The sequence below is a fragment of the Carcharhinus amblyrhynchos genome, chromosome 8 (genome assembly GCF_965287045.1).
Source record: "Carcharhinus amblyrhynchos chromosome 8, sCarAmb.v2.hapA, whole genome shotgun sequence".
In the NCBI taxonomy this organism is placed as follows: Eukaryota; Metazoa; Chordata; class Chondrichthyes; order Carcharhiniformes; family Carcharhinidae; genus Carcharhinus; species Carcharhinus amblyrhynchos.
In genome coordinates, this window is record NC_137331.1 from 42,029,416 (window position 1) to 42,041,672 (window position 12,257).

At 42.4% G+C, this 12,257-nt stretch overlaps 1 protein-coding gene across 2 annotated transcripts in view; it reads right to left on the reverse strand.

Annotated features, from left to right (window-relative positions):
- Positions 1-405: 405 nt before the first annotated feature.
- mtbp (MDM2 binding protein) overlaps positions 406-12,257 on the reverse strand; it is a 76,861-nt gene continuing 65,009 nt past the window's right edge. For both annotated transcript variants that reach the window (XM_080193940.1, XM_080193941.1), the window contains 2 exons: positions 7,020-7,085; positions 406-2,172 (listed from right to left, as the gene is read on the reverse strand). In XM_080193940.1, coding sequence (XP_080050066.1) covers positions 2,134-2,172; positions 7,020-7,085 — 105 coding nt within the window. In that variant the 3' untranslated portion in view covers positions 406-2,133. The remainder of the gene's footprint in view (positions 2,173-7,019; positions 7,086-12,257) is intronic.

The following is a 12,257-nucleotide window of genomic DNA, read 5'->3' on the forward strand; positions in this document are numbered from 1 at the left end:
ACCATACCATTTAATAGGACATTAATATTCAATTTGGGAAGACCAAATTCACAAGTGCTCAGCATAAACTACCTCCAGCAAAATTATGAATAAAAGCAGACAAATTAAACTCTACAATTTTATATCGTGGATGGCGAATAAGTTCGCAGCTACAAATTAATGGTGGTGGGGGGGGGGGGGTGGTCAGCAACCCATTAACATGTTCTATGATGTTTCCGAAGGTACAGCATTGTAAACCTACCCATGTATCCAACGCTCTCCATATAAACAATCAAGAGGCAGTCAAGAACAAAATGTTCATTTTCCATACTTCTGTCTTCATTAAATAAAATTACAAATCTTTCACCCCACCCCTTAACTTTAAGAACATGCTTGATAATTGATTGTATATAAATGAATACTGAATAAAAGAGAATCATAAACTTTATTTCTGTTGGGTGGTCATTTGCTACATTACAGGAGTTTAACTCACAAAAGGAAACTAAACTTTATGTACAAGTTCACTTTGTGTTCATTAGATTTCAAACTTAGTTTGCAGGAAATGTACACAACTTTACAGCACAGTCACTGAAACAAAAACCAGTATTTTGGAAGTATCAGATGCTCTTTTGAACTAGTTATTACTAATTCTTGGTCCGTTGCCCTCCACGGATGAAAAGCTTGGGTAAATCTGTGACCTGGAAAAATCAGTGGAACCTTTTACAAAAAGAATTAATCTGGGCCCACATAAATTGGCACAATTAGGCAGCTTCAGATAACTGCCAGGAGTAATCTACACCAAGGTCAGAATATACAGACTAGACAGGCAGACAGTTTACAATATTTTGACAGCTCCATGATGGCTTGAGAGAATTGTGTGGCAGTCTTGTCCCTAAAGATTTATTTACTGCCCATTTTCTTTACGTTATTACCCAATAAACTTTACAAATATGACTTGTTTCCTCATGTCTTAAATGGGGAGGTACTGTTTGAGAAGGGTTACCTGTAGGTTTCTTAAGTTTGATAAGAAAGTAAATTCTGAACAGCATGGTTTGCAAACATGCCTACATTAAAAAAATGAGATTCTGGGATTTCCTCACGATGCTTTTCCACTTTCTTCTTTAACTGTATCATCATACCTTAAATCAGCGAGCACCGGTTTAGATTGATTCCTGTTTCCATCTCTGTCATTTTATTACTTTTCAAGTGACTCTCCTCAATTTGCATTTAAACCTGCTGAAGTTAATGGGGCTGATGGGGGAGGAGAGAAGGGAAGGAGTGGCATTTTAGTGGGCAATGCAGCATTTTTGGAAACTCAAATGTTTAACTTTCTATGTTAAATAACTTTCTATGTTGAACTGCAGGCTTTATTTTGACAAATTAAAAAGGAAAGATTTGCCATCTTCCCCACTGTAATAAGAGGTGCAGGATTAATTGCCTTATTGAGTCCCCTGCTGAGATAATATCCTCAGCTCACTTTGCACAGTGTGGTGAGCAAGAGTCACATCAGGATCATTTTATATATATAAAAAAAATCAAAAGAATGGATCTTTGTTCCACAATTACAACTTACTGTGCACTGGTAAAAGTAATATACTGCCTTTAATAAGCAGAGCAAATATTATATTTAAAAAGGTAAGAGAGAATTTAGGCTATATTGTAATTTGGTGTTTACGACAGTTGGGTGCTTGCTGTTGTGAAACAGATACATTTCTTTTTTTACCAAGCAGATTTATACTATTCAACGTGAATGTGCTTTTTATTCAGCTGGAGCAGCTACAGAAACTGGAAGGGTGGACTCAGTTTTGTTTTGTTACAGGATAGATCTCCAAGATGGATCAGGTAAAAAGGACACCTGTTTTTAAATGGCAAACAGTATAAAAACATAAGATTCAAAGCGTTCAGTGGATTATAAAGGTCTTAAGAACTAAAATGGCACATCTTCAATAGAAGAATTAAAATAAATATTCCCCATGATTCTACAGGCGTCGAAAAATAAGAACAAAATTATTACTTAGGTATATGAAACAATGCGCATATTCTGACATTTGTTTACTCCATTCTGCTTCCAAGTGATGAGCACTCCAGAGAAATCCCAGCAGATCGAAAAAGGATCTTCAGTGGGATCTCCAGTACCTGAATGAATCCTGGATTTCACTTCTCATCAGCTTTCTCCAACACCCAGTCAATCACCTGGAACAGAAATAGCAAATACTTTTCATGTAATTAATTTGCCGATTTTGTTCGTCCTCAGAGCAGAGCCCATTACAGTGCAGTGTATTGTTTTACACAAGGTGGCAACAAGTTGCATTTACATCGCACCGTTTATGCAGAAAAATTCCCAGTGTGTTTCACAGAGGATATTGTTTTTAAACAATAAATAAATGAAGAGGTGCTAAGTCATGGTGAGGAAGCTGGAGAAGGATGGGTTTTGATTGTCATTGCTGATGCTTCATCTTAAGCAGTTTCCTTGTTTGTTCTTTCAGTGGCGGTTTATCCAGGGATGAAAGGATTGACATATGAGGAGAGATTAAACAATTTGAATTTATACTCGCCAGACGAAGTTTAAAGTTTATTTATTGGTCAGAAGTAGGCTTACATTAATACTGCAATTAAGTTACTGCGAAAATCCCCACAATGCGGCACCTGTTCGGGTACACTGAGGGAGAATTTAGCATGGCCAAGCACCTAACCCACACATCTTTGGACTGTGGGAGGAAACCGGAGTACTCAGAGGAAATCCACACAGACACGGGGAGAACGTGCAGACTCCACACAGACAGTGACCCAAGCTGGGAATCAAACCGGGGTCCCTGGCGCTGTGAGGGAGCAGTGCTTGCCACTGTGCTGCCCATAGTTTTACAAAGATGAGAGGGGGATCTGATTAAGGTATATAAAATACTAAAATAAAGTAAATGTAAACCAAATGTTTCCTCTTCTGGAGCAATCTCAAACAAGAGGTCACAGGTAATAGGTTGAGAGGTGGTAGATTTAAAACTGAGATGAGAGGGAACTACTTGCAGAGGGTGGTGAATCTGTGGAATTCGCTAACCCGCAGCGTGTTGGAGTCTGAATCATTAAATGGTTTCAAGAAAGAGATAGATATATTTCTGATTAAAAAAACAGATTAAAGAGATATGGGGAACAGATGGGGAGGTGGATTTGAGACCAGGGAGACAGCAGCCATGATCTGAATGAATGGCTGAGTTCGTGCCATCTTCTGCTCTTGATTTCTATTGCCTTCCACTCAGATACAAGGCAGGAACTCAGGTTCCAAGTCCATCACAGCCAGGACAGGAATTGAATCTGCATTGTTGACATTATTCTGAATCACACATTAGCCATCTTGCCAACTGAGCTAAACAGTCCTGTACAGGAAATACTTACATAATCTTCCAAAGGTTTTGTTATTTCAGATTCAGTTCATGGACAAAGACTCTCTGAATCTTTGCTCTATTGTGACCTGAACACTTTACTTTCCAAATCAACTTTCATGTTGGATCAAATTAAAACTTTAATTACTTTCTGAAGAAATTATTGATTGGAACAGCGGCAATATACAAAGATTACTCATGAGTCTCTCAGTGGAGCTAGACATTCAGAATGACACAGTGCCATGAAGAATGACTCTCAGAATCATACACACAGGAGGGGGCCATTTGGTCCATTGTGTCTGTGCCTGTTCTTTGGTAGAGCTATCCAGTGGTTCTTTTTCACCCGCTCCTTCACAATAACCTTGCGGTTTGTTTCTCCTTCAAGTATTTATCCAATTCTATTCTGAAAGCGACAAATGCAGCTGCTCCCACTGTCCTTTCAGATCACAACTCACTGTGTAAAAATTTTTCCTCCAGCCCTGCCCACTCCACTGAGGTGCTGCTGATCCTGACATATTTCTCCAAGGTTCAACTGGAACAAAGACCTGTCACAGGAGTGGGGTGGAAAATGGATATCACTGCAGATTTTGTTAGCTGAGCAGTTTGAAGGAGTAAGCGCCTGGTGTCTGAGCTGCGGTAAAAGTAGGTGTGTGTGAAATAGGGGCAGAATGGTGGCTAGCACTGCTGCCCCATAGCGCCAGGGACCCAGCTTGTGTCACTTTGGTGCAGAGTCTGCACGTTCTCCATGTGCCTGCGTGGGTTTCCTCCGGTCTTCCGGTTTCCTCCCAGAAAGACATGCTGGTTATACGTACCTGAAGAGGCACCGGAATGTGGCGACAAAGGGATTTTCACTGTAACTTCATTGCGGCGTCAACACAAGCCTACTTGTGACACTAATAAAAAAACTTTTTATTTAATATAATTCTGATGGTCACCTTATGCTTTCTGGAGATGTTACACAAAGTGGGATGTTTTCCAAGAACTGTCAGTCTAGGACAGTCATTGAAAGAAACAAAACATGAGATGGAGACAACTCCACTGTTACAACTGTTCGTTATTTCATCATCCCCATAATTTCCCCAATTTGTATCAACAACTGCCTGCATTGAAAATTACATAAGTAATTACTACTGAAACCAACACCCAATTAACCACCAACTCTTCCTAATAACTTCAAGGAATGTGATTTAAGTTGTTGGAGTTGATGACAAACGACAATATGCATTATATTCACTGAAACCAATAACTCATTTCCAAGGATAGGAAATTCTCCACAAATGTCCACTGGAGCTCCCAAAATTCCCCACAAGAGAGCAGTGATTATTGACATATTTTGTCTTCACAAGTGTAAGCTCCAGCTATATCATAGAATCCCTACAGTGCAGAAAAAAGCCTTTTGGCCCTTCGGGCCTGTACCAACAACAATCCCACCCAGGCCCTGGAATCCAAAGGGGCCATTCGACCCATCAAGCCTGTACCAACAACAATCCCAGCAGGGTCCTATACCCATAACCCCACATATTTACCCTTCTAATCCCCCTGACACTAAGGGGCAATTTAACATGGCCAATCAACCTAACCCACGCATCTTTGGTCTGTGGCAGGAAACCTGAGCACCTGAGGAAACCCACGCAGATATGGGAAGAATGTACAAACTCCACACAGAGAGTGACCCAGGCCAGGAACTGAACCCAGGTCCCTGAAACTGTGAGGCAGCAGTACTAACCACTGTGCCACCGTGTCACCTGTTAAGATGATAATCACTAAAACTGAAGGCATTTGATGCACCAATTTTTGGATTTCAAGTCTTGTATATTTTTTAAAAGAAAGATGTATATTGGGCCAGAATTCCTAATTAAATCAGGTCATAATACTGCCATAAATCTGTGGCTTCAGCTACTTTAAATAGCAAGATACATGTAGGTTGCCCAATATACCCTGAAACACCTCAGATGCAGCAGTGGGAGGGGCTGTGGCAGAGGGAGCAGGTGAGAAAGGGTGAATAATTGTCACAAGGCATTAGAGGCAGATGGCAATGTCATGACATATTCAACGGTAAATTCAGAGAAAGTGTTTGACTCATTACAATCTTACCTGGAGCTGGTATTGCCTCACTTGTATCTGCAGCACCGCCCCCACCACTCCCTGTCAGATCTTCCAGACCCATCAGTGCACCCTAAGTGGATGCTTTGGCCACTGTCCTTCCAACACTTTTGGATACAAAGATGTAAAGTATCTTCAGTAACTCAGGGTCTTCAGGGCAGTGCTTCTGTCATGCAGATCAGCAGGAAGTCAGACCCAAGAGCCAGTGAGAATAGCAGAGCTAGAGTCCACCTCCAAGTTGCTATCCCCTTTCCTGGCAAAGGCTCTGCAACATGAGCTACTACTTGCATCATTCTGCCACTTGCAAACATACACCACTTTACTCACTTTGACCTGAATTCAGTATCTGGCATATCTGATTTGCATCATGACTTCCAGTCCTCCAACTCAGGACCGTATCCCTTGTTCCATAATAATCTTGGCACCTTTCGCCTTCATCCATCTCCCTAATGTCGATAGTACTGGAGGGGGTCAATGATCAGGCAGGTTGATCTTCCAGGATGAAGCTATCCCACTGCACTCTGGATATACTGACCCCTGCAATGTCCTCAAATGCGCGACAGCCAACTGCAGAAGTTGAGATAGTGGGGTACTGCATTTGCACTCTAGGGCGGCACGGTGGCACAGTGATTAGCACTGCTGCCTCACAGTGCCAGGGATCTGGGTTCAATTCTGGCCTCAGATGGCTGTCTGTGGAGTTTGCACGTTTCCTCCTGGTGCTCCGGTTTCCTCCCACACTCCAAAAGATATGTGGGTGAGGTGGATTGGCCATGCTAAATTGCCCCTTAGGTGTCCCAAGATGTGTAGGATGGGGGATTAGTGGATAAATTCTTGGGGTTATGGAGAACAGGTCTGGGTGCGATTGTTCCTTAGTGTCAGAGGGATTACATGGAGGTTACAAGGATAGGGTTTGGGGTGGGATTGTTGTCAGTGCAGACCCAATGGGCCGAATGGCGTCATTCTGCACTGTAGGGATTCTATGATTCTGTGATGATTAGAATGTCGCAGTGTAATGTCAAGCATCAAGATTATGCCATCCTGTCTTTAGGCAGCATCACGGTTGGGCACTTTCTTAAATATGTTAACAGATTGAAATTAATAGAACTAACTTAAGAAACATTTGATTCCCTTTGTTGTCGGGAAAAAGATACAAAGTCTGAGGTCATGTACCAAATGATTCAAGAACAGCTTCTTCCCTGTTGCTGTCAGACTTTTGAATGGCTCTACTTCGCATTAAGTTGATCTTTCTCTATACCCTAAATATGACAGTAACACTACATTCTCGTTTCCTTCTCTATGAACGGTATGCTTTGTGTGTATAGCGTGCAAGAAACGACACTTTCCACTGTATGTTAATACATGTGACAATAATAAATCAAATTAAATCCATTATGGTATATAATTACTGTATTAAAAAGGGCAGGAAGTTATGGTTAGTTACTTTTAGCAAACTCAAGTGTGGTCAGTGAACTTCACAACTGCGGAGGAGGAATCTAACACCCAGGACAACATGAAAAGCGACAATAGAAAGGAAAGTTTTCTTCACAAAATAATTCTGCTCACCTGCCGTACATTATTGTTTGCAGTCTTTTTCATTTCTTCATGTAGTCCATGTGACGTTTTTAAGTCCTGTGTTTAAAGATCAATTAGGAAATGTACAGTGAAGTTTTTATAAGAAAATCATATCACCTGATTCAATATTTCAGTAAACAGCATTCCACAGTTTTTACACAGACGGTTTCTCAACCAGGTTTTTGCAGCTGTAATCAAAAAAAAGCTAAAATCAGTATTATTAATACTTCCCAGTTAGTTATTATCGTCTAGTAAAAGTGCAATGTTGTAGCCCTTCCTATTGCTGTCTAATCCCATGTCTTAGTTGTGATCCCAAAACAAAAACGTATGACTTTTCGTTTTTCAAATTACACGTCTTTACTTCTCAATCACAGAATCCCTACATTGCAGAAGGAGGCATTCAGCCCACCCAGTCTGCACCGACTCTCTGACAAAGTATCTTATCCAAGCTCTCTACCCCTGCCCTAACGCTGTAACCTCACACATATCTCATAGCTAATCTACTGATCCTACACATCATGGACACAAGGGACTGATTACTGATTACACATCATTATCTGGTGGGGGGTGGATGGGGAGGAAAGAGGATCAGATGTAACTCCGGTTGCGGGGGGGGGGGGCGGAGACACGTGTCTGATGGGGGAGCGGGGGAGGCCAGATGGATCTCTGGAACTCTGGGAGGGGAGGGGGAGGGACGGGGTGGGTGAGGAACTGCTGCCACTCTGTGGGCGATTGGTGGGGGTGAAGAGGGCAGAGGGTCGCAATCGGTCTGGGTAGTGGAGGGGGGTATGGGTGTTTAAAAAGGGGGACAGTTATGTTGTAGGGATAGGGCGATGCCTGTGGGGGCCATTGTTCCCACTTTTCACTCCTAGGCCATCTTATCTGCTCTTTGCAGCCCAGGAGCAATGTGACAGGGGTGTGTTTTTCAGATTTTTTTCTACTGCACATGCGCAGTTCAGAGCTCCGATCAGAGTAGAAGCGTTTTGGCCGCAATAAGCCCTGCCCACAGCGTGATTCAGATCCACAATTTTTTTTCAGGCTAAATGTGTGTAGGGGCAGGTTTCCAAGTCAGGTCTGAATTGCGCCCAGATTCAGCACTTAGAACCAAAATGGTAAAATCAGGCCCTAAGGCACAATTTAGGATGGCCAACCCACCTAACCCATACATCTTCGGATTGTGGGAGGAAACCGGAGCATCCGGAGGAAATCCATGCAGACGTAGGGGAGAGATTTTACAGCCTCATTCACCTAAGGTCAATGGACATTTCCATTGTTCGCCCCTCCCTCGCTCCGATTCCGTGGCAGGCAGGGCAGTAGAATTCTGGTGGGGGAGAACGTGCAAACTCCACATAGTCACCCACGGTTGGAATTGGACCCAGGTCCCTGCTGCACTGAGGCAGAGTGCTAACCACTGTGCCACTCTTAATTTACTTAATTATCAATTATTAAAATTAATCATTAAAGTATGCCCTGGCTAGCTGAATTTGTTCCCTAAACATTAATTAACAAGCAGAAAGGCAAGAACAGTTTTAGGGATAAACTGACACCTTTCAACAGGAGGTTACTTTCAAACCAAATTGGTCTGGCTTCCTGAACGCTTAATTCTTTGCCAGGTAATTGGTTAAAGCCTTATCATACATGTTGATTAAAATTATCCCCTTGCGCCTCCCCATCCTCCCTAATGGAATCAGAATTTTACTTTGAATGGACAGCATACCAACTTGCCCACCCAGCATTTTTGCTTTCTCCATTAGCTCCTTGCCAAGTGACAGGCTTTCTTCAAAGTTAGTATTCATCCCTTGAGAAAGAAACACACAGTTTTCCGTATGTGTGATGAATGATGGAACACTTAAATGATTATAAAACATCCAGCTGGAGGACAGGCAGGAATCTCCAAACTTCGAGCATTTCAATGAGTAAAAAAAAAGGAAACTTTGAAAACATTTCTTTTGGAATGTGGGATTCACAATTTCAAACAATTGAGATAGACTCTCATAAATCCTCTGCTTGAAATAAAGGAATGCCATGGACTATTTGCAAAAGGTTCATAGAGATTGGCTAGACTGATACTTAATGTGGACTTTCAGTTACCAAGCTAGGCTGACAGCCGAACAGAATTTATACTTTGGTGAAATGTAAACTTTGAGGACATTAATTGAGGTCTTTAATATAATAAAAGGATTAGAATTGTGCAAGTGGATAAAGATTGTGACATACAAGTTGGAGAGATATTACTGAAGAGGCACAGAGACTGCAGAAGGACTTGGATAGGTTAGGAGTGGCAAAAAAAATGGCAGGTGGAATACAATGTGGAAAAATGTGAGGTTATGCACTTTGGTAGGAAAAATAGAGATGTAGACAATTTTCTAAATGGGGAAAGAATTCAGAAATTGGAAGTGCAAAGGGACCTGGGAGTCTTACTTCAGGATTCTCTTAAGATTACCTTGCAGATTGACTTAGTAGTTAAGAAAGCAAACATAATTTTAGCATTCATTTCAAGAGGACAAGAATACAAAAGCCGGAATGTACTGCTGAGGCTTTATAAGACTCTAGTGAGACCACATTTGGAATATTGTGAGCAATTTTGGGCCCCACACCTAAGGATGGATGTGCTGGCCTTGGAGAGAGTCCAGAGGAGGCTCACGAAAATGATCCCAGAAATGAAAAGCTCGACGTAAGAGGAGTGTTTGAGGAATCTGGTCTGTACTCAACGGAGTTTACAAGGATGAGAGGGGGATCTCATTGAAACTTACAGAATAATGAAAGGCCTGGATAGAGTGGATGTGGGGAAGATGTTTCCATTAGTAGGAGACTAGTACCCACGGGCACAGCCTCAGAATAAAGGGACAATCCTTTAGAACTGAGATGAGGAGGAATTTCTTTAGCCAGAAGGAATTCTTTGCCACAGAAGACTGTGGAGGCCAATTCATTGAGCGTACTTGAGACAGAGATAGCTACGTTCCTGATTGGTAAAAAGATAAAGGGTTACGGGGAAAAAGCAGAAGAACGTGGTTGAGAAACTTATCAGCCATGATTGAATGGTGGAGCAGACTCGACAGCCAAATGGCCTAATTCTGCTCCTATCTCTTTTGGTCTTGTGGTCTTATAGGACGAATGGCCACTGATATCTAACAAAAACATGAAACTATGTTAGGTAGGAAATATTCTGCAGAGAGATGTGTTGACCTTTGTAGTAAGTTGCTGGTCAGGCAGTATGTGGGGATTTGGTCAAAAAGTTAAAGTTTATTTATTAGTCACAAGTAGGCTTACATTAACAATGCAATGAAGTCAAACACCCAAAAGGGAAATAAATAAGTTTCAGAAAGTGGCAGCTGTATCTACAAATAGGAAGCAGGTGGGTCATTGGGAATTGTGCAATGCAGTTAACATAGTGTCTTGGAACTTGGTCTACTTTCAGAGGTTGAAGAGGAATTTCCTCCAGAAGGTTGTACAGCAAAGTAGGATAGGAGAAAGGTGGGGAAACTGTTTGCAAACATTCTCCCATTCAAGGGCATGGTTGCTTTGATGCACCATTAGCACCTTCGTGTGCTTTGCCACGTATTTGTATACTGAGGGAGAAAAATGGTCGGATTAGGACAAATGACTCATGGAGCAAAGCACTAGCACAGCTGGCCGGTTTCATTGCTGCAAAAATTCTATGACAGGAATTCAAAGTGACAAGTTTTGGAGAATAATTACATGGCGCAGTAAGTACAAAGATTTAACTCACAACCCTTTCATTCCGCAAGGAATAACTGTGCACTTCCCACGACCGAGCTGCACCCACAGGGATTCTGGATTCTTGAATCAGAGCTACAATGTTGTAAGCCCTACCTCTGACTCATGTCCCCTACGAATGTGGCTAGCAACTGGGAGGACAGGATGATGGATTTAACTGTGCATTTGGCTTATATTGCACACCCTGATTGTGTTATTCTGGCAGCATTATTAGTTCTTTCATTTACCTTTCAACCAAATGGTACCTTCCAGTGGAATGAAAGGTGGTGATGATAATGTAGTACTTTTTGTACTGTGGCTCACCAGAGATTAAGAGTTCCACAAAATATACAGGGCAAACAGGAAAAGAAAAACTCAGTTGGAGAACGACAGCATCAAGATGAAGGGGTAGGAAGGCAGAAGAATTGAGTAGCTCCCGTTTAAAAAAAAATAGCAGTGCCACATGAAGGGGGGAGGATGGTGGCACAGTGGTTAACACTGAGGCCTCCAAGTGCCAGGGGCACGGGTTCAATTTCAGCCTTGGGTCACTGTTTGTGTGGAGTTTGCACATTCTCCCCACGTCTGTGCGTGTTTCCTCTGGGTGCTCCGGTTTCCTCCCATAGTACAAAGATGTGCAGGTTAGATTGGCCGTGCTATATTGACCCTTAGTGTCAGGGGGATTAGCAGGGTAAATACATGTGGTAAAAGGGATATGGGCCTGGGTGGGATTGCTGTCGGTGCAGGCTTGATGGGCCAAATGGCCTCTTTCTGTACTGTGGGGATTCTATGATTCTAAGGGGCTCCATGAGACACTGTTATATCAGCCAGCTGAATATTTTCTGCTCTGGCAGTGTTCCACAATTCAATATATTTACGAATATACAAAGTGGGAGCAGGATAAAATTCTTTGGCTACTTGTGCTTACTCTGCCATTTGATGAGACCATGGCTGATTGGACTGTGGCCTCTAGTCTCCTGTCTACCCCTTACACTCTGACTGCCTTAACAGTCAGGAACCTAACAGCATGACTCAGCCTGAAAAATATTCAATGTCCCTGCCTCCACTTCTTTCTGGGGAAGAAAATTCCACAGGCTAACCGAGAGAAAATACTCTTTCCCATCTCCATCTTAAATGGGAGACCTTCTTTCTGTACTGTGGGGATTCTATGATTCCAAGGGCTCCATGACAGACTGTTATATCAGCCAGCCTTCAGGAGAACAGTGACCATGACACCATACAACCTTGCCACAGCAACCTCTGCAAGACATGCCAGATCATCAACATGGATGCCATCGTCTCACGTGAGACTACTATCCACCAGGTACACGGCACATACTCTTGCAACTCGGCCAACATTGCCTACCTAATACACTGCAGGAAAGGATGTCCTGAAGCATGGTACATTGGGGAGACCATGCAGATGCTACGACAACGGATAAATGAACATCACTCGACAATCACCAGGCAAGATTGTTCCCTTCCATATGGCAAACACTTCAGTGATCATGGGCA